The sequence below is a fragment of the Eublepharis macularius genome, chromosome 3 (assembly GCF_028583425.1).
Source record: "Eublepharis macularius isolate TG4126 chromosome 3, MPM_Emac_v1.0, whole genome shotgun sequence".
Taxonomy (NCBI): domain Eukaryota; kingdom Metazoa; phylum Chordata; class Lepidosauria; order Squamata; family Eublepharidae; genus Eublepharis; species Eublepharis macularius.
Genome location: NC_072792.1, coordinates 21,700,718 through 21,723,330, shown reverse-complemented (window position 1 = coordinate 21,723,330; position 22,613 = coordinate 21,700,718). Strand labels below are relative to the sequence as shown.

At 45.4% G+C, this 22,613-nt stretch overlaps 1 protein-coding gene across 1 annotated transcript; it reads right to left on the bottom strand.

Moving 5' to 3' along the window:
• Nucleotides 1-629: 629 nt before the first annotated feature.
• BORA (BORA aurora kinase A activator) lies at nt 630-22,363 on the bottom strand. The gene is made up of 12 exons (XM_054974023.1): nt 22,343-22,363; nt 20,371-20,541; nt 19,479-19,585; nt 19,327-19,372; nt 17,994-18,075; nt 15,977-16,051; nt 14,469-14,525; nt 13,068-13,285; nt 12,278-12,431; nt 6,979-7,550; nt 5,274-5,405; nt 630-2,273 (listed from the first exon to the last, which is right to left on the bottom strand). Exons 2-12 carry the CDS (start codon nt 20,524-20,526, stop codon nt 2,184-2,186), a joined length of 1,689 nt encoding a protein of 562 aa, XP_054829998.1. The 5' UTR covers nt 20,527-20,541; nt 22,343-22,363; the 3' UTR covers nt 630-2,183.
• Between the last annotated feature and the right edge of the window lie 250 nt (nt 22,364-22,613).

Sequence of the window (22,613 nt, the reverse complement as noted above, 5' to 3'; positions counted from 1 at the left end):
TTAGCTGGATGTGTGTGAGGATCCCCTGACCTTCTGGAAGGCTATCCTCCTAATCCCCAGACCAGTTTGAGAAATACTGGTGTAAATAATTGTTTCCCAACACCTGATAGTGTCAAAAATTCAAGTGTTAGCTAAGATCAGAGCTCCCCCTCTCCCAAGATTTTAGTTTTCTTTCCACCATTTGATATTAATGGTGTCCAACTTGATTATGATGCTGACGCTCAAGTCTGCTTCAATTGTTTTACAATATGTTTTTATATGACTAGTATGGAAATATTACATGCAGCTTTAAATGCTGCCTGTTTTAGTGGGGTTTTATTGAAAATACTTACATGCCTGCCCTTTTTACTGAGCATCTCAGGACTGGAGGCAGGTAACAATGTAAAAACCATTTTATTAAGCAAACATGAAAAATGACAAAAAAGAAACATTAAAACCAAGGAACTTACATCCCTCAGCACTGGCTATTGTGCAGCCTTACCAGAAAACCAAGAGTAGAAGCCCGCCTGGCCTCTTCTGAAAAGCTATTCTAGGGGCAAAGGGCAGCCACCAAAAAGGCTTGAACCAAGATTACTGCCAAACATACCTTGGAAAGGAGAGTATTGAAATTAGAACTTGCTGGGAAGAAATGAAGCTGCAGAAGGGGACCGTGGAGGGAGGGGAGGCAGTTCTTCAAGTAGAGGGTGGGGCTGGTTATGAAGGCCTCTAAAGGTTAGCAATAGTACCTTGGATTTGGATGTGGAAGCTAGGCAGTCAGTGAAGGGACCTCAGAGTAAGAGTGGCAGTTCTGGCAGCTGTATTCTGTGCTAACTAGTTTCTGGATCATCTTCAAGGGCAGCCCCATGTACAGCATGATACAGTAGCCTAGCCTCAAGGTTACTGAAACATAGCTCAGCACAGCCAGATCAGATATCTGCAAACATGCAGCTTTTCCTTGTCTAGACTGGATACAGTCAAAGCAGTTGCTATCTTCTTAGTTCTATTGATCACTTTCTAATTTTGAGATATCACAGAGACAACATTTAGCCTAGGTGTGACAAATCTTTATTGTGTAAATCAAGATAATTACTTCATTCCAATTAAGTTAGAGCAACTATGAAACAATCCGTGTGCAAGGGATGTTTGCTAATGTATTAAAAAGTAAAAAAAAAGATAAATGGGATCTTTTCTGTACATTCTGTGGTAGTTTCATACCTGTGTAGTTTTGTGTAAGAAATTCACATTTTTGTACACAAAAGGGTAACTTTTTTTTGATTTTTAAAAACAAGGGAAAGGCACAAAGATTGTTAGAATACAGTGAATACTACCAAAAGTCATAAACGTCAAGGTATGCTTTTGTGCACGATCTCCCAACAATGACAAAAGAGAATTGACGGAAGAAATGGACTTGTTGACTAAAATATTTATTTTCACGGAAAATAAGATGAGCAAAACAATCCCTCTTGTTGATGTTTTACTGTGCAGTTCCATGTGCTTCTGGTGCCCAGTTCAGACCAGTGACGACTCCTTTGCGAATGCCCTCAAAATCCAGAGACGAGAGGTGCGGTTTGCAAGAATGAAATTTTTTTCGTGGGCGCCCTTTTTTTGCGGATCTCACAATTCGAGCAAGTGCAACAGCTCTTTCGGGAAGGGGGGGTGAAAATCACAGCAGCTATCAGGTGCAGGCTTGCCAGGTTCCTGCTGGTGATAAGGGATCCCCTGCCGCGTCAGGCCCACCCCAGCACCACTCGGCTGGAGGAAATGGGGGTGCAACGGAGAGCATCCTGATGCACTGACATCTCTCCCCATGTGCCCAGAAATGGCGTCTGGGTGACACTGGCGTCGTCATTACATTGCCAGCAAGGGCCCCCCCACAAGGCAAGTCTCCTGTCGGTGGCCAGTCTTGTACTGGCAACCCTGATAAGGCAGGATCTGTTCTCACAAACAGCACCTCTGTACAAGCACTACCACGGCTTAAACCTTGCATCTGTGAGCAGCACCCCCCCCCTGCCAACGCAATGGGGCCACCATGAGGTCTGAATCAAGTCCAAGCTGTGAGGGCACCTCCTGTTATCTGCGTTAACAACCACCCTTCCAATGACAAAGTGAGCAATCCGGCCAATACTGGACTTCCACAGGTTTCTCGAGAACAATTGCTTCGGCTCCTACAGTGAACCACCTCAACTCCAGGCGCAACACGTATTTTATTTTGACCGCGGTCGTTCTATCGGGGGGCAGCCAGAACAGTTCACAGGCTCGGTTTCAGTCCAGTATCCCGGGACGGGTTTGCATTGCTAAAAGTCAGAGAGAGAACTCGGTGAAACACACATGTACTCAACCCTCCATTCTTAGAGCCAGACATGAAATTATTTTGGTGCTCAACAGCAACTGCTCTGGTTCACCTTAAGGCAACACAGTCTCTTGCCAATGGCCGTCTTTCTGCCTGAAGTCTTGTGGGGCAGGGAAGACGACGGAAGAGCAGGAGATAGATGAGAGTACTCTGCAATTTGACACAAAGGTTCTGAGGGCAGCGAGGGAAACAAGGAAGAAGATGTGAGTAACTTTATATAAATGTTATTAAAATGAAAGTTGGGGGGGGGGTCAATCATCAAGCTCCCTCTTATTTTTGTCCGTTGCCTTGCTTTCCACAGCCCCCCTCACTCAACGATCCCTTTCTTTTCCCCTCTGCACCTCCATAATCCCTTCTTCCTCCATTCTGCTGACCCATGAATCTTTGCATGTTCAGTTTCTCAGCTCCCCTTCATCAAACAGCCTTTACACTGTGGGTTGCTCTTTCTCCTTGCGTCCCGTGGAGTCGTTTCTCTGTACCTGCTACGTTTCTATAACTCACATCTCTTCCACTCCCCTTTCTGCACAGCACAGGGCCCACTGTGACTCTCTCCTCCTCCACCTCTGAAGTCCATTTTCTTCCTCCAGTCTCTCACATTTTCTTTGTGTTATTTCCTTCCCCCCTGCATTGAGCTCTCTCTCTCTATTCTTTGCTGAGTTTAGTTGCAACAGCACACGAGGCTTTCACTCTCCCAGCAATTCAGATGTTGAGGGAGTCTCAGGGTCATGGGCTGCAACAGATGGGGAAATGTGCAGTTGCTGGAGCACAGTGGTTAAGTGGCTCGGCTGCGAATCAGCACTCTACTGGTTCGAATCCCATGATTGCCTTGACCTCAACAGGTGCCTCGGGTAAGCCCAGGGCTTTTTTTCAGCGGGAACACGGTGGAACGGAGTTCCAGAACCTCTTGAAAATGGTCACATGGCTGGTGGCCCCACCTCCTGATCTCCAGACAGAGGGGAGTTGAGCGGCGCGGAGGGCAATCTCAACTCCCCTCTGTCTGGAGATCAGGAGGCGGGGCCACCGGCCATGTGACCATTTTCACGGAGGGCAATTTAAACTTTAAAAAACTCTCCCCTTGTTCCAGCTGACCCAAAGTGACGTCATTGTGCGGTCTTGAGTTCCACCACTGAGTTCCACCACCTTTTTCCCCGGAAAAAAAGCCCTGGGTAAGCCACTCCTCTCAGCCCCAGCTCCCCAGCTGTATTGTGGGGATAATAATAACACTAACTTGTTCACCGCTCTGGGTGGGGCACCAATCCGTCTAGAAGAGCATTTGTTGTTGTTATCTAGGGCCTTGACATAATCCAGAGTAATTCCGCCATGACAACATTTGCACTCTCCCATCCCTAATTTTATTTAGTTAGGAGTTTCCCAGAAAGATGTAGGGAAGTCATACAACCATCGCAGGGTGGGCGTGTAACCAAGTAAATAGGAAGGAGAGCCCAATTGACCCAAGATCACCTTATTTTGTGATCATTAGGAGATCTGACTCTTTCCCCACTACTCACAGCTCCCTCATTCAGTTAGGAAGGCCAACAGCAGAAAGGTGTGCTAGAGAAATCAAAAATGCTTCCAAAATCGCGTGGCCTCTTGGGGCTGGTTTTATTCAGGAGCTAGTTTCCCACACAAGCGTCCTAACAGTTAAGATCTCCAGCAGAAGTCCTTGTCTGTGGGCCTCACCAGCAGGTATGTGATAAGTCGCCAATTCTGGATCGAGCGAGGAGCCGTGCCGACGCAACAGACAGGCAAGGTCTGCTAACACCTAGACATAGTCAGTCCTAATTGCTTCATGCCTGATGATGAAGTGAGTTTGCCTCACGAAACGGGTTAAATAGAAATATTGCTTGCTAAACCCCGTCGGCACCATAACGTGTTTATTTTGGGACTGTGAACCTTCATGAGAAGACACGCGGTTGGCTCTCCACCAAGCAGCGCTTTTCCACCTCGCTGGAACATTGCACTTTACTCCTATATTTCGGACTGTGAATTGTTGATTGCATTTATTGTATTTTGTATATAATGTATGGACGCACCTTTTGTATTTTGAACACCTATTTATGTATTTATTAAGTTATTTCACTGGTATTGCATTTTTGCATTGCACTTTGGCACTTTTATAAATTAAAACTAAAAATTATAATTCTGGTGGGTTTTGTAGTTTTGGCCAATTCTGCAATGGCAAAGAAGTCCTTCCACAAGCCACTCGTCTGGCGCCCATTCACCAAGTGAAAAATGTCTGTTCGTTCCAGGCTTTGTTGGTTTTGTGGCTGTGCGTACTGATTTTTACCACAAGTGGCCTTGGGACATTTGGGATGTTTTATGTGATTTCAATGATGCTATTCTATACACTAGCTCAGAAGTTTCAGATAAGAGAATGCAGGATACAGGGCTTCCCCGCCCCCCTCATAAACAAAACAAAATAATAGATCCGGTTACAAACCCAGGAAACTTCCAATCCACCCTCTTCCCATGATAAATAGATTTATGTACACATTTGTGTCAGAGAAGATTTGAAATATTACTTCAAGGTTTTAGACAGTCAAACCTGCACCCGCAATGGTTGGGGTGCGCCATTTTGTGAGACGCTGGCATCAATTTTTGAAGCAGACATTTTCTGTCCTGTTCCCACCCAGATTCCAGTGCTGTATAATCAAATGAACTACAAGAATTCGGCATTTTGCCTAACTCGACTTTACTTTGCATCATTTACTCCCGGGTTGCCACTAAACAGGAACAGGCAAAAGCCATTTCTGCTACCACTGGAAAACTTACCTACTCCTGAGGCTTTGGACAATTCAGAACTTTCAAACACATCTCCACAGAAATAGGGTCTCTTAAAATTTGGAAGCAGAATTCAGTTTCAAGAGAACCTGAATGACAATTACCACACACTTTGCTTTTTCTGATCTATTACAGGTTTACAGACGAGCCCCGAATGTCTTACCTTTGTTTTGAAGAGACTGCATTTGTTCTGAGTCTCATAAAAGTGTGTATCATTCTCTCTCCCACTGATCTCCACTCCCGCTGTATCCATAAGACTACTGGTACAGGTCTGGGTGTTATAGCCACTGTCCACCTGGTAGAAAGAAATGGCAAGGTAATTAGAGGAACCGGTGGTTTGGTTTCCTTTATGGCCACTGCGTTACAAGTGGCCAGAAAGGAAAGCAACAATAGCACACAAAAATAACAACAGAAGAAATCCTTCATAAACATCCCCCTTGGTGGGTGGGTAACAATGCAATCTTAAGTAAAGTTACACCCTTAAAAGTCCACGGAAGTCAGTGGGCTTAGAAGAATATTGCTCGGTTTAGGATGGCACTGTGAGAGACAACCGGAGAGCTCGTCTGTGCAGCTACCGAAGCAACCCAGGCAGGGCTGAAGATGTTGGGCAGTCCTTTCCCTCAGAGAAGCAGAGCGTCAGCCATTTCAGGGGCAGGAGATACAGCAAAATCTCTAGGTCCTGAGACAATATCCAACCCCTGGGAGCAACTTTCTTAGGAGATGTCTCCCTCTTGATGTTTTTGCCCAACCCATGCCAGGAGGAAGGTGATGAAAAAGCAGCAAAGTACCGTAGAGGCAGGACATTAAAATACTGCTATTTCCCCGCCCCCCATCTCATTTTTACCCTCCCCTTCCTCCGAGGAACTCAGAACAACATTGGTGGTGCTCCCCTTCTTCATTTTGACTTGGATCCACCAGAGTGTTTCCACAGATGGATTTCTGCCTGCAGAGAGTGACTTTTTCTGCCTCTCCTCTCTCACTGCTTCCCAGAACGTGTCGCCTTTTGTTGGCAGAAATCCCTCCAGCCACAGAAACACTCTGGCCTATCCAAGCCCTTATCCTATCCATCATTTAAGGTAAGCTACCAGCCCATGTGAGCTTCATGGCAGCATAGGGAATAGAAACCACATCTCCCAGACCCTTGGCCGACACTCTGGCCACTACACAGCCCATTGACTTTAGCTGGTACTTTAGCTACCTAGGACTTGGTCAGGACTGAATCCTCCAGATTCGCAAAGAACCACCTAGCCTGGGAGCTTCCGGAACAAGGAAGAATTGCATTCAGACAACCATATGGTGAACACAGATAAAGGTCTCTCAATGCTGTGGCCAGTTTGGTGTAGCGGTTAAAAGCGGCAGGACTCTAATCTGGAGAATCAGGCTTGATTCCCCACTCCTCCTCTTGAAGCCAGCTGGGTGACCTTGGGTCAGTCACAGCTTCTAGGAGCTCTCTCAGCCCCATCCACCTCACAGGGTGATTGTTGTGTGGATAATAATGATATACTTTGTAAACCACTCTGAGTGGGTGTTAAGTCGTCCTGAAGGGTGGTATATAAATCACATGTTATTATTATTACATTTCCAAAAGGGACACAAGAATAACTTGGCCGGATCAGAGCACAGACCACCAAGTCCAGCATTTGCAGATGACTCTGATAAGTTGAGAAGCAGAGCGTGAAAAAGGCAAGGAGGGAAGGCGACCATTCCCTCTCACCGTCTGTTACTCAGAGGCCTACAGAGACTCCATTGAACCATCATAGATAATGGCTGCTGAAGGACCTATGGCAGTTCCCAACTTACACCGCAGCCCTCGCCACACAGACACGGGCCCACACGAGGATGACCTATCAGTAAGGTCAGGGCCTTACCTGGATGCTACTGTTCTCGCATGGGCTGGTGCTGCTCTCAGCTAGCGGTAACAGGCACATGCAAGATCCTTCTATGCTAAAGCCAGCCACCGGCTGGTTGCTGTTCTCCACCGAACCCTGCACTGAGTTTACATCCAACGTTTCCTCTGCATCCATCATATCCACCGTGCGGTTTTCATTCAAGCTGTCAAGATTGTGGAGCAGGGCCAACTCTTGGGCATGAGCTCCAGAGCGGTCCGGTGATATGGACACTCTGGCAACCACAAAACGTTGACCGTGCGGAAAGGAATCCCCATTCAGTTGGTGCAGACTGACTTTCGGCAAGGAGATTTCAGCGGGTGAGCCCTTCGCTTCCTCTTCCTGCTCTTCGTCGAAACTTTCGGGGGTAGAAGGCAGACGCACGAAGGAGGTCTGGTACATGGTGGCTCCTCGGCAAGCCATCAGTCTCATAGGGGAACAGTTTTTTAACGGCGAACATTCCACAAAAGAAGATCTGGTTGGAGGAGGAGTCGGGCGGCGGGAGTTTGATACGGAAGGGATGTCTGGGGAGCGAAAAGTGAATCGTCTTTGTCCTGTATTTAGGTGTGGGGGTGAAGGGGGGACAGAAAATAAATCAAATCATCTATCAGATGAAGCGATAGGTTTTCCAAAACAAGCTTGTGTGTGCAAGCATGTCCAGGCACACACAAGTAACGCAAATATTTAGGCATAAAAAGCAAGACAAAAAGAACCATATGTTGACGTCAGGTTTTGTGGTACCAGATCCAAGAAAAGTCAAAGCAAACCTGCAGGTGGCTTTTATGAAAGGACTACAAACAAGGCTGGGTGCGTGCGGCAACGTCCCAAGAAAATCCCCTGGTTTAGACGGATTTACTGCAGAATATTATAAAGAAATGGCGGAGTTACTGATACCAGAAATGCAAAGATTATTTAACTATATATTAAAAGAAGGTAAAATGCCAGATTCATGGAAGAAAGCTGAGATCCTTCCAATTCTAAAACCCCAGAGAGACCCTTTAGATACAAATTCTTATAGGCCAATTAGTTTATTGAATCAAGATTACAAAATATTCGCAAAAGTTCTAGCTAATAGATTGGAAAAACATTTACCAAAACTAGTTAAGGAAGATCAATATGGTTTTGTCAAGAATAGATCTATAGCCCATCCATTGAGAAATATATTAAATGTTTTGTTTGGTAAAGAAAAGAAAACCCTAGCTCTGCTAAAATTAGATGTTTATAAGGCGTTTGACACCTTAAATCATAATTATTTAATGCAGGTATTGGAGAAATTTGGTTTTACTGGACCGTTCCTAAATACTATAAGGGAAATTTATAGGGGTGGTAAAGCAGTTATTAGAATAAACGATAGACATACTAGAGAAATTTCAATCCAGAGAGGAGTAAAGCAAGGTTGCCCATTATCCCCGATGCTATTTGCATTAGCAATGGAACCCCTAGCAGACAGGATTCAAAATAGTGGTAGAATTCAGGGATTTCAAATAGGTAAGGAAGAACTTAAGTTAAATCTTTTTGCAGATGATATTCTGCTGACAATAAGTAATCCACTACAGGCAATAAGAGAACTGCTAGTTGTTTTAGAAGATTTCAAGTCAAGCTCGGGGCTTGGTGTCAATATTAAGAAATCTGAAATAATGTTTCTTAACGTAGATAAGGAAACTAAAAGAGAGATATTAGTTCTAACGGGGATGAATTCAGGAGTAAGTAAAATTAAATATTTAGGAGTATATCTTACTAGAAACATAGAGAAGCTACAAAAAATCAATTATAATAAGGTCTGGACAAAGATAACAAAGAAATTGAAGGATTGGAAGAATAAACATTTGAGTATTTTAGGGAAAATTAGAGCAGTTAAAATGTTTATATTACCCAAGATGTTATATCTACTTCAGGTACTCCCAATAGAACTGGACCAGAAAGATATAGGGAAATGGGATGAAAATATTAAAAATTGGGTGTTCGGCCGGAAAAAAGCAAGAATCTCAAAAAAATTGGTATATATGCCCCAAGATGATTTAGGATGGGGACTCCCACATTTGCAAGCTTATTATGATGCATTTCAGTTGAAAGCATTGATGGAGCTAGAATGGAGGAAAGGGGATAAGTGGGTAAGATTAGAATCTGCAATCAATAAGGGAGCAGGTAGTTATGGAATTTATACTAGAGATCTGCAAAAGGAGATAAGACAAGCAAAAGGCCCAAGAAAAATAGTCTTGATTGCTTGGAAGAGGTGGAAAACGGCTATGATGCCACAGAACTCAAAATGGACTCCACTTAAGTATATCTGGGAGAAGGAGATGAACCCGAAATTTTGGGAAGATCTTAAGGCGGAAGGTATAACTAGAGTGAAGGACATGTACAATGGTCAAGGGGATTTGTTACCACTTCAGGAATTGAATCAAAAATTGGGGGAAAGATATTGGTTAAATTTAATGGGGTTACACCAGTTAATTAAACAAGACAAATATAAACAAGCTATTAAAAGGGAAGACAATAATATAGAACACGCATTATATGTGGATGAAATAAAGAAAGGGCTGGCAGGGAAAATTTACCTTGAATTGGTGAGGGATAAGGAGTTTATGTTTAGAACTCTAAAAAGTAAATGGAATAAAGAAAAACAAATAACTTCTGAGGAGGTTAATAAGTTAATGGTGAATTTGAAGGCAATTAAGCTAGAAAAGTATAGAGAACTTGAAAGGAAGATTATCATGAAGTGGTATAGAACTCCTGCCCAATTCGCATACATGCTTAAAGGGATGAAACCTAACTGCTGGCATTGCAATGCAAAAGAAGGGTGGTACTCCCACCTATGGTGGGAGTGTCCAAAGGTCATAGATTTCTGGGACAAGGTACGGGGAAAAATAGCATTGGTATGTAAGGTCAACCTCAATATAGATGTAGATCTAATATTCATGGGTGTATTGGGAAACACTGGAATTGAGAAACAAAACCAGGATATTTTCAAAGCGATGATACTAGCTGCACATGCAGTGATTGCATACGGTTGGAAGGAGAAGTTAAAATGGACCTTAGAAAGATGGAATGATTACTTGTATGAATATATTCAATCGGATATGTTGGAATGTTTAAAAAAAGATAAGGCATGGGATGGGAAAATGGAGGAGATAAAAGAGAAATGGTCTGTATATTTTCAATGGGTATATAATGGAGAAGCCAATACAACTATATTTGGAAAATTGAAAAAAATGTGCTCGTGGCTAAAAATTTAATTTGTAGTTATAGGATGGTCACCTTGCGGGGGGGAGGGTTACAAAAGGGGTAAAAGATGTATCATAGGAGAACTGTGACTGTATTGAAATGTAATAATAAGTGATGCATCAATAATAATAATAAAAAAAGCAACGTCCCAAGAGCACAGAGGAAGATGGAAGGAGCACGGAAGACGGGCATACAATTCCAAGTTCCCAAGAATCTCAGCTTTCAAAAGAGGCAAGTTTCTAGCCCTCATGACAGGATTGTATATGCTTGGAAGTGTGAGGCCAATGCTTGTGTTACTGTCAGAAGCCAAAGAAGTGCCTTAATATGAGTTCCAGTGGTGGGGGAAGAGCCTTGGTATCCAAACCCTTTCCCATGAATAGCAACAGAAACCTTATGCAAAATTCAGGGAGTGAGCGCTGGTTGTGTAATTGGTACATCTAGATGTATAGTGCCCGCTTTTCTCCCAAAGGACCCAAAGTGGCTTACATCATCATGCTTACACCTCCATTTCATCTGGACAACGATCACCCCGTGAGGTAGGTTAGGCTCTGGGTGGCCCAAGGTCACCCAGCAAGCTTCCAGGGCAGAGCAGGGATTCGAACCTGGGCCTTCCAGATCCTCGTCTGACACGCTAACCACTACATAACACTGTCTTTCAACTGTTCACATAGGACTGCACACGGCCTGGAATAGGAGGATGGAAGTTGCAGTAGAACGAGGAAAAGGCACAGGGTGCTATTTTGCTGACGGACTTCACGAACTGCTGTCAGTGCTGCTGCTTAGTTCACCCCAGCGATCCACAGACACGTCTCTCAACCCAGCACGAGAGATCTGTGGCAGCAGGCGGGCTCCTGCATGTTCAGTGCGTGAGGAGGTAGGTGCTCATCCCAAAGCACACTTATGCTAATCCACTTCTGGTTCCCACTGATCTCAACAGATCCAGATGGGGAAATGGGGCCACACTGAAAACTGCTAATTCTTACACAGAACTCGTTGCATGCAACGAGGTGGAGGATCAGGGCTCTAAACGAAGATTTTAACAGCCGCAAAGAGGAGCCACGTCTCCACTGATTTCGAACCTGGATGCAAAAAACAGTTTGGCAGTGTCATATATGGCGATTACCACCGAGTACATTTTTATTCTGTCCTTCCTTCAAGGAACATCAGTTTGGTGTAGTGGTTTACAGTGGCAGGACTCTAATCTGGAGAAGTGAGTTTGATTTCCCACTTCTCCACTTGAAGCCAGCTGGGTGACCTTGGGTTAGTCACAGCTCTCTCAGCTCCACCTACCTCATGTCACAAGGTGATTATCGTGAGGATAATAACAACACACTTGTTACTACACAAGGGTAGTATATAAATCAAATATTATTATTAGAATCATAGCATCATAGGGTTGGAAGGGACCTACAGGGTCATCTAGACCAACCCCCCCTGGCACAGTACAGGAAATTCAGTCCCCCCCCACACACACACACAGACACAGTGACCCTTGCTCCACACCCAGAAGATGGCAAAACACCATCAGGATTCCTAGCCAAACTATTATTGTTGTTGGTCTCCCTTTGCCATTTTACAAGGACCCACCAAAGTGGTAGGCTAGGCTAAGAGCATAACTGGCCCAAGGTCATCCAGTGAGATTTCGTGGCAGAGTGGGAACTCAAACCCAGGTCTCCCAGCTCCTATGCCTGACACTCTAACACAAAACCACAATGGCTAACACAAAAATCCCTTGCTGCCCTCTGTTCCCTGAATCTTCTTTCTTCTACTTTGCCCTCACACTCTCTTGGCTGACTGCTATTTACTCTGAGTGGCTGTAGGAGGGGTTTTGTTGACGGCTCACAGATGCCCGCAAACAAAATCATACAGGCCGCTATAGCTGAAAAGCAGCCAAAAACACCTGTTCTGAGAAGCAGCTGCCCCCAAAGAACAAAAAGGCACCAAACAGGATCCATATGACATTGTGGCAATATAAGCGCCAAGCTTCGGAAACAGCTAAGAAAAGAACGGTACATTAGGTAAATCATCTCAACCGGAAAATCACTCGGAAGCGTACCTGATAATGGTGTCTTTCTTATCTGAATGCCAATTGGAGAAACAGTTGGAGAGATGACGTTGGCAGGACTTCTCTCAGGAAACCGAGGGCTGGCTAGGCTTCCCAGGCTGTATCTCCTTGGATCTCCCTGAATTGGGCTAGAAGAAAATTGGCCCTTTCAAGATACAAGAAAAAACCACGGTTAATGTTAAACATAAGGATATTCCTATATTGACATAACTTCACCAGTTCTGCTCTGAAGAGTGCCCAAACCTCACAGGCCAGTAGGGCCCAATTTCTCTTCCAAGTCTAAATTCAGCATCATTTAAATAGAGCCCCTTGGTTCAATTTTTGTGGAATTTAAAGAATCTGATAGGACACGTGGCATTCCACTAGTGAAAGGACCTCTTGCACTGGGGGAAGGTGACACAGGAACAAATCCATTAGATCTAATCCCAAGTCTTCAACAATTCCATAATCAGGCACTCTAAGCTGCACAGCTTGGGAACATTGAACATTAATAGAAATGTGCCACAGGCATGAGGCAACAGACGGTCAGAAAGAAAATGTAGAGAGGGTTCCACGGATAGAAGAATAAAGTGATAAGTACTAGGAGCCGCTGTGGTTCAGGACTGGGAATTCTGAGAGGGACCAAAAGACTCTGTTTCCTGCTTACTGCAACCCTTGTCCCAATCCCCATCTGGCCTTTGGGTCTCCCTCTACCCCACCAGCCAGGCCACCAGCCATCATCCTTGGAGCCAGATGTGCTTCAAACACAGACATACACAAGGGCACCGAACAAGCTGCTTACCGAACTCGATGTATTCAGGGGGCTTCTGCAGCGGACTGGGGAGATGTCTATGGAGCACAGCACTCCGAGTGAGGCAGGAACGTTGCGTGGGCTCTGAGAAGGGGACAAGTTCTCAGACAGACTTCCATTCTCATCCAGAAACAGCTTTCTTCTCAATGAGGAAGTACTCAGGCTTTCCTGAGACTGATCTGCCAATTCGTCTGGTCTAAAATATGCACCTAAAGAAGGGGAGAATCACAAGAGTCAAGGACACAGCGTGCATGCAAATACAAGGCAAAGGGTTTTTTTGGTTTTGTTTTGGCAAACTAAACAGAAGCAGAAGGCCATTTACAAAACCAGTTACCGGTTTAGACGAGTACTGCCAATCAAAAACTTACCTAGCTTTAAACATAGCTCACTATTTCACAGCCCCAGATTCACATCTACGATGTGAAGATGATATTATTTGTCTTTCTTTACAAGGTTCTTGTGAGAGGGAAGGCAGCATGGCATAGCCAGATCTTGGAAGCTAAGCGGGGTCAGTACTTGGATGGGAGACCACCAAGGAAGTCACTGCAGAGGAAGGCACGGGCAAACCATCTCTGCGTCTCACTTGCCTTGAAAGCCCCAGCAGGGGTCGCCATATGGGCTGCTTTCCACACACGTTGGATAATCCACTTTCAATACTCTTTAGTGAACATTTGGAACTGCTTTTCCAATGTGTGAAACAAAAAATCCACTTCCAAAGGATTGCTAAAGTGCATTGAAAGTGCATTATTCAACGTGTGTGGAAACGGCCATGATGGGAGACACCTCTGCCTGAGACCCTAGAAAGCTGTTGGCAGTCAACATCAGGGAACTAAAACTTCTGGAAATTTTGAAGTCAAGGGGGGGGAACACATTATTTTTGGAAGGGGGGGGACACCCCAGAGATTTGGGGTAAATTTAAATATACTCGGACATTTTCATGCTATATATTTGGAGTGAATAAAAGATTTTCTTAAAAGCATTTCACTCATTTCAAAAGAAGCCTTTTCCCCCTGGTGCTCCCCAAAATTTCATACAGGACAATTGAGGAGAGCAGTCCTCAGGAAAAGAAATTGCAACCCCCCTCCCCGCCCGTATGTTTCCAGGCTTTCACAATTATAGGGAGAGTAAAAAATGCAAACCTGGATTGACCAGTGGTCTGACTCGGGGCTCTTGAAACCAGATATGAGCCCCGTATCACACTGCACCATAGTCCCCGGCAGGACTGGGCCCCTGCGGCATATTGAAAACTTCAGAAACTAGCTATGTGGTGGATTCATGGGTCCCATGTTATAGAATTGGGGCCTGCATATAAGGCAGCCTCCTTTTTTCTTCCACATGCTCCCACTTGAGCCGGAAAATCAGTTGAGGTATTCATTCTTCCATATTACATACCTAGAATTTTTTCCAAGTCAAAATCTACAGGCAGAGACAGTATTGTCTGGCAAGTGGCTGTAACGAAGAGACGTAATGTTAGGACAACATTGCTGAGATCAAGGTGTGTCCCCCACACCCCCATCACACAATTATGAGTTGATTAAGATGTAGAAGCTACCTGAGATGTTCGTTGCTAAGAGACGAACAACAAGCTGGCGACTGAGTCACGAGCAGGAAAGCTAAGCTTGTTCCCTCCCCAAGCCTGTATTTTACAAATATGGCTACAGTGACCACAGCACAGGGCTGACCTTTGCAGGATACCTACCTTTACAAGAACATAAAGGAATGCAGGCACTGAGCCTGCCAACCAGCAGGAGGATTGGGGGCCAGGAAATTGGGGAGCAATGTCAGCTACATTGTGACATCACTTCTGGGTAAAACCTAGGTTTGCCAGGTCACCCTATCTGAAAAGTGGGGGTGCGGGGCGTGGACACCTATCCTTTTCCGTTGGTGCATACAGGAAGTGTGTGCACTCTGCAGCCCACCCCCCCCAGATGACATCATTTCTGGTTTAAACACACTGTTTATGCTGTGTTTCACATTGATTCTTGAAGAACTGGCCTTGCTGAGATGCCGTAGCTTCCAGTTTAAACTGGAAGTGACGTCATTAGGCAACACACATGCTCCGACCTGCCTCTGCTCACCTCACCTGCTCACTGACCAAGTGAGAAGGGGCAGGGGAACCCGTGCCATGTTACTAGGGACCTGGCAGCCCTAGTAAAACAGGCAATTCCTAGAGCTACCCTACATCACTCTTGAGTTTTACCAGGAAGTGAGAGTGTAATGCAGCTGAAGCTTCTGGGTTTTTTTTGGTAATTTCTCCTGCTGCCGCTCGGAACAGTGGTGGGCGAATGAGGCCTCTTGCCATAGCAGGAGGCTCGGCAGCCCCAGAACTGAGAGTGCTTTGCTCACATAGGACAGTCCAGAGTTCAGGAGCTCCACAAGACCACCTATAAATCCTCACCGTGCACTGGGTCACGCGCTTACCCAGAAAGGGACAATTCTAAAGTTCCAACCCCCTTCCCTCAATAACCCCCCACCCCTTTCTACTGCTATGCGACAGAGAAATTAAAGCAAACATGTCCAACGGAGCGTCTCTTTTCACCGCAGGATATAGCTCCTCCCCTAAAGCTCAATGTTAAATGCACAAGAGCTCTGCTAGGAACCTGGAACCGTAACACAGCAGACGAGAAGGGCAGCTGTGGCCTTGACCGGCAGTACTTCAGAGTGCTGGTAAAGGCTTTTAGAGCGGAAAGCTTCCCTAAACTGAGGGGGGGGGGGAACAGAACTCCAGACGGGGGTGCAAGTGGGGGACTAGAGTTGAACTCTGCCCCTCCCTTCACAAAAACTGCTTTGCTACCCCACTCCCAGTTGTTTTAAAAAAAAACTTCAGGGGAGCCTTTTCACAGCTTGCAATCGGAAGCACAGGCCACTGGGCAGGGCTCCCTCGCTCGTTTTATACCCACCATTGTTTTTCTCAGGAGGCGTGACTAACCGGCTCAGTTCGCTGCTAACCGGTGAAGCGCTGTTTAGTTCAATACCTGCAAGATATTAAGAGGCCCCTAGTCAATGATCAAAATAAATATATTCATGTTAAAAAAAAAAACACCTTTGAAAACACCTCTTAAAGAACGTTTAGAAAGGAAAGGAAGTACATCCGTCGGGCATGAAAATGGACCCTCAAAGGTTGTTTATCATCATCATCATCATCATCATCATCATCATCATCATCATCAAATCAACTAACAGTGCAGTACCATGCAGAGTCTGTTCTTTAAGAGTTTTCTTACAAGCTTGCTTGACCGCATGTGGCCGTGTCAGTCCTTTGTAGCCTAAAAGAAGCTTTTGCAAAGCTTCCCCTAGTTGGTCCTCTGGGGGCAATTCTTATTAACCACCGAAGACCAGGAGAGAAGGTAGCGGCAAGCCTGATAGTAACACTGTTCGGTAGGCACCCATAAAAGTCATATAAAATGTGCATGTATTCTTTGGTGAACTGGTAGTCAGATTCTGGAGTCTTGTTTCAGCTTTTCTAGGTCTCAGTTAGAAATCCTGCAACCCCCCCCCCACCCCCGGTTTAAGAGAGGCCCATGGTGACCCGAGTTCGATCCTGGCAGAAGCTGGGTTCAAATAACCAGCTCAAGGGTGACTCAGCCTTCCATCCTTCTAAGGTCAGTAAAATGACTATCTATTTTCATGGGGATAAAGTGTAAATGATTGGGGGAAGGCAATGGCAAACCACCCCGTAACAAAAGTCTGCCAAGAAAACATTGTGATGCGACATCACCCTATGGGTCAGTAATGACTCGGTGCTTGCACAGGGGGACTACCTTTACCTTTTAAGAGAGGCCATGGCAGGACCCAGAAAAGAATGAACCTACATATCATTTTCATAGCAGTCTGTCAAACCACCACAGAGCTCAGCCAGTGAGGCTGGAGACACAGCACAGCACTGCCCAGGACAGTGGGCAGCAGACCAAAAAAGTCGAGCACAGAAGACACAAGCCAGGAGGGGCAACACAGTGAGGAACAATCCAAGGATTACAGCTATGGATGAATCCTCTCTATTGCTGGGTGGCCTCACCTCACTGTCCTGCCGTTCCTCTTCAATTTAATAATAATAATAATAATAATAATAATAATAATAATAATAATAATAATAATAAATTTATATACCGCCCTTCAGGACAACTTAATGCCCACTTAGAGCAGTTTACAAAGTATGTCATTATTATCCCCACAACAAAACACCCTGTGAGATGGGTGGGGCTGAGAGAGCTCCCGAGAGCTGTGACTAGCCCAAGGTCACCCAGCTGGCTTCAAGCGCAGGAGTGGGGAATCAAACCTGGCTCTCCAGATTAGAGTCCCGTGCTCTAATCTGCATTCAAAGAGCGGCAGGAGGTGTGGCATCTTCGTTGTCTAGGCTATGCACACTAGCGGCAGGTCCTTCCAAAAGACAGCCAAAAAATACAGCAGCCCAGTAGGGGCTTGTGGCATAGCAAGTGAGGTTCTGAAAGCCATAGGTTGAAGGTACAACGGATACAATGTTGGAAGTTGAACTGGGAAGATCAAGTTCTAATCCCCTTTCCACCCCCCATGCTCAGGAGACAACTTTAGTCCAGTTACTTTCCCTCAACTCAACATCTCAAGGGGTGGCTGTAAAGATTTAAAAAAGCATAAAACCCCATGAATGGAAGAGGCAGTGACTTCACCGCAAGACTTATACAGCTCCATAAGTTAAAAACATCGCCTCAGAGGATTATGCCACAAGCCGTACAGATGCTGCAATGCGATCCACCGATCACTGGATGCAATTCCCCAACGCAAGGCAATCCACCAACCACTTAAGAGGGTCTGGGTCCTCCAGAACCTAGTGAGACCAGCTGGAAGGGTAAGTCTGAGCATCCAAAGGCTTTCGCAGGAAGGCATCTGGCTGAAAGGGGTGGAAGAGAACCCACTATTGGCAGAACTAGGCAAAACACTTACAGCGAGTTGAATTAAAACGGGAATCTTGCTTTCTGTCGTGATCAGTCCAAGGAGACGGAACAATGACAGTTTTGGTGAAGAACTAAAAGGAAAGTTTAGACATACGTACACTGTTGAGAACACATTCAGCATTCATTCCAAGTGAAACTCTTGCAGTTCTTGGTTTGATCATAATGTTCTTCAGTATTCAAGACTAGCCCAAAAAGCTGTTCCAAGTAAAACACTTCCTTAAAACCATCTACTTGCAAAGGGTTAAGATTGCAGGTGACAATTGATTTTCAGTATGAGACACTGATGGGGCCTAGTCGGCAGCTAATGTCTACCAGCAAGGGCCAACAACATTGGTGCCCTCCATTAGCCCTGTTCACAAGTTGCAGTGAACACATGTACAATCTGTGTACGGGATACACTTGATTTTTCTTTATACAAGATCTGAGCAATTGCATTCAATGCATTTACAGCTGAACGTGGGATACAAAATCCACATTTATCCGGGTACTGGTCCCTAGTTTCATTTTCAAAGTGTACACGTGTGGCTTTTTCTTATGAATAGATGGACACCCGTACATGTGGAATGTCCATGCATTCAATGTCAACGTGTGAACGGCACTCCTGATTCATGTCTTTGCCAGCGGGCACACCGACAAGAGGTGCTTCATTCCCTCCTCTGATGGGGCAGTGGCAGCTAAGACTTCATGAGATGGGCAACCATTGGTATGTGCGCAGCACAACCGACCATCTTGCTTAATTGACACGCAAGGCCAGTTCTCAGTCCAGGGGACTGAGACAAGCCCCTGAGGCGCAGGTAACCGAACCAGGTCTCCGCTTATGGCGACCCTGCTGGGGTTTTCAAGGCAAGAGACTAAGAGAGGTGGTTTGCCATTGCCTGCCTCTGCAACCCTGATCTTCCTTGGAGGTCTCCCATCCAATTCCTAACCAAGGCCGACCCTGCTTAGCTTTCGAGATCTGACGAGATCAGGCTTGCCTGGGCTATCCAGGTCAAGGCAGATTTTCCTGGGAATTATGTAAAAAATATTGCCTACCCCTTGTCTAAACAAACACCACACAGTAAGCATTCTTGGCCCATTCTATCAGATGTTAGGTGTGACTACTCCCCACATAACACACACACAATACACTTGTTAACAGCTGAAAGTAGTACAAGCTAGAACACTTCACCCTGACACCTATTTTGCCATATTCCAGCTTCACTCTGCGTTAACCCAGACTTTGGTTGTTAAACCCCACATTTTAAGATTGTGTTAAAGTTATATCGGCTCCAGTGTCATTTGGCTTTACCCCAAGTAAACATTAAACCGGAAAGGATAGTTACCTCTTCAATTGCTTTCTGTCTTTTCTCTTCTGCCTCTCTATCTAGTCTGTGAAATGAGAACAAACAAACAAGGGTGCAGTTGGTTCACTGTAGCAATAAAAACCGCCACTTTTTTGTGTCTTGTTGCAACTCTACCTCATGCAATAACTGACCTGGCGCAGCTTAAGTGCAAAGCTTGCCGGCGTATATCTTCAGAGTCAATTTCCACCGGGTTTATTAAAGCAAGTTCTTCTATAGACCACCCAAATTCTCCTGGAGTCTAAAAGGGGATGACAACAGCACAATTACACAAGTAGCAACTAACTTTCCATTTTAAAGGGTAGCATGGGGGTGGGGGAGAGAAGTACACCACCAGAAATTTTAATTATGCTAGCACAACAGATTTTGTTCGAATGGTTTTCAAACAGTGTTTCTAGGAACAGTGGATTCCTCAAGCCCCTAGTCAGGGAGACTTTGGGACAATCAATCTGTCTGTCACTCTCCATGACTTTTTTTTTTGTAAGTTCTAGCTTTATTTCTCCAGCTCTTGGCCATACTGATGCTATAAGAATAGGATCTCACATAATTCCATATACCTGCCCGCCTCAGACGGTCATTATTTACCATTAAAAGTAAAAAACACGCTTTTAATTTATACCCTGGAAGCTTGGTTTATACCAGGTAAAGGACAGACCGATGTTAACACCCAGGGACAACAAGAACTAAAGCTTAAAAATGTTTCTCAAACCACGAGCCCCAAGAGTTATGCCATTTTGAAAGGCTGAGACGACGATACAGTAATTGATTCATCCACCATTAGATTCCACTTTAGGACAGGAATTCTAAACCGGATTTGATTCATAAAAACTTGGCAGAACGTGGGCGGAATAGTCCTACGTTTATGGCATTGTTGCTCTGCTAGTCTGCCAAGAATTCCGCAAATGCCCTGGAAACCATAACACCCACTGAATCATTATCACAAGGTATATAAATATTGGGGTCTCAGGACTATTACACCCAAAGGAGCACAACTCGTGCAACACAAAGTGTGGCAAATCATCTTACCAAGGAAGACTTTGTGGACTTAAAAACTGACGGACTTGACACGGTCTGTTCCTGTAGATGGCTGTAATCGCTCGGGCTTTCAAAGGGGTTTTGGAGCGGAAGTCGTCCAGGAGTCTCTGGACCGATCTGCATTTTAATTTCTTTTCCACCGCTCATAATAGGAAGTTGCACCTTTTTAAAAAAAAGAATGTTTTTGTTGGACACATTTATAGCTGTGACTTTCAAACTCCCTACCTTCAGGGAACTCTTTATACTGTTATGGAATTTCTTGTTTCGGAGGATTCTGGGGAATATTCTAGAATACCCTCTGTTAGGATAAGGCACCAGAAAAACCAGTTCAGCCTCTTTCTTGCCTTGTTAGAACTAAGAGTACACTCTGGCATGTCCCTCAGATCAGGCCACCATTTTTTTAGAGAAGCAGTGGTATGTAATGATGATAATAATGATAATGATAATAATAATAAGTGCTTATATACTGCTCTTCTAGACAGATTAGTGCCCCACCCAGAGCGGTGAACAAGTCAGTGTTGTTATTATCCCCACAATACAGCTGGGAAACTGGGGCTGAGAGGAAGGGCTTACCCAAGGCCAACTACTGAGCTCATGGCAGCAGTGGGATTCGAACCTGCAGAGTGCTGATTTGCAACCTAGCCACTTAACTGCTGTGCTACAGTGGTTAGAGTGTTACACTGCATGTGGGTTAAGATCCCCACTTGGTTCACCGGGTAATCTTGGGCCAGTCCCACTCTTTCAGCCTCACCTACCTCTCAGGATTGTTGTGAACACAAAAATAAAGGAGGGCAGAACCATGCATACCACCTCAAGCTCCCTTGGAAGAAGAGTGCTATTAAAACAGGATAGGTATTTGGGCATCTGTGACTTAAAGGAGCCTAGCACCATTAAAATTATGCAGGTGAAGCTTTCCCAAGCATTAAGAAATTTGTTCTGGGAAAAGCTGAGCTATTCAGTACTGCATTTCAGCTAGGACACGGGAACACTCCCTCCAAAGCTCCAGCGGCTTCACATTGTAGGGAAAGGCGCCTTGACTGGCCTCCTCCTGATAAACCCTCCTCAGCCTTCCAGGAACTTCAGCTTCAAAATCAGGCATCCTTAAAAGGAGGCACCGTTGTGGGGCCACTGAAAACCAAAAACCAACAAGTCGATACATTAGCAGTGCAATCCTAAAGAGGGTTACTCCACTCTAAGCCCATTGAAATCAATAGACTTAGATTGGAGTGACTCTCTTTAGGATTTCACTGTAAAACTCTTTATCATCTTTTTAAACCAAGAAAGAAAAAAAGGGGGGGCGGGTGTCAGTTAACCAAGTTATTTACAAAATGGCTGCAACACCTGTGTCTTTCATGTCTTGGTTATTACAGACACTTCTATTCAAGCTTACAGTGAAATCCTAAATAGACTAACTGCAATGGAAGCCCATTGAAATCAATGGACTTATGCTGGAGTAACTCTGTTTAGGATTTCACTATATAGGTTATGGGGCCAGGACTCACGTTTCCAGATTGCACGAGCTCTGGACTCGCAGAAGTTCAACAAAAATGCTGGAATAAACGGTGTTAGGTTCTCAAGGCTTGCTGCCTGCGGAAGAACCCAGTTGGCGCTTAGCCCAAGAATTGAACGCGGGGGGGGGGGGGGGGGGAGGATAGGAAATGGTGCTCGCAGGAAAGCGCAAGAGTGCAGCAGCACCTACAAGACTAACGAAATCTGTGGCTTTCGTGAGTCACACAGCTCGCTTCTTCGGTGCGTGCGTGTTCTGAAGCCACCCAAATGCAATGGAGAGAATGCAAAGGAAGCCCTGAAGGATCACAAACCGGCTGAGCGCTTGCAAGACAGAAGCATTTGGAGGAAAATCCAGGCAACTCTCTAAGAGGATAGGAAGGAGCAGCCCTGGAGGGGGGTGCAGAGGCCCCCGGGTCCCCCCACCGCGCCCCGCCGCCCGTCCATTCAAACTCACCCAGCCCAGCGCCTCTGCCCAGTCCCTGCAGCTCTTTAACTCGCCTTCCCGACCAGCCAATCGGAAGGCGGACAGCCCCCGGCAGGGCCAATCAGGGCTCGGAGCGGGAGCTTTCCCCCCTCCCTTCCCCCGTTCGAACATTCTCCTCTAACCGGTTAGGAGAAGAGAGGGGGCGTGGCGTCATTCAAAAGAAATCGAAGAGTCATTGGCTGAAATTGGGGGTGGGCGGAGCTAAGAGGCGGGGCTGATAGAGCCTGGGAGCCCAGCGAGC

Coding starts and splice junctions, on each gene's coding strand:
- BORA (XM_054974023.1), bottom strand. CDS start 20,526: ATGAGCGGTGGAAAAGAAATTAAAATGCAGATCGGTCCAGAGACTCCT. Junction 12,432..13,067: donor CCCTGAATACATCGAGTTCG/GTAAGCAGCTTG, acceptor GTATCTTGAAAG/GGCCAATTTTCTTCTAGCCC. Junction 5,406..6,978: donor GCGAGAACAGTAGCATCCAG/GTAAGGCCCTGA, acceptor TCTTTCTACCAG/GTGGACAGTGGCTATAACAC.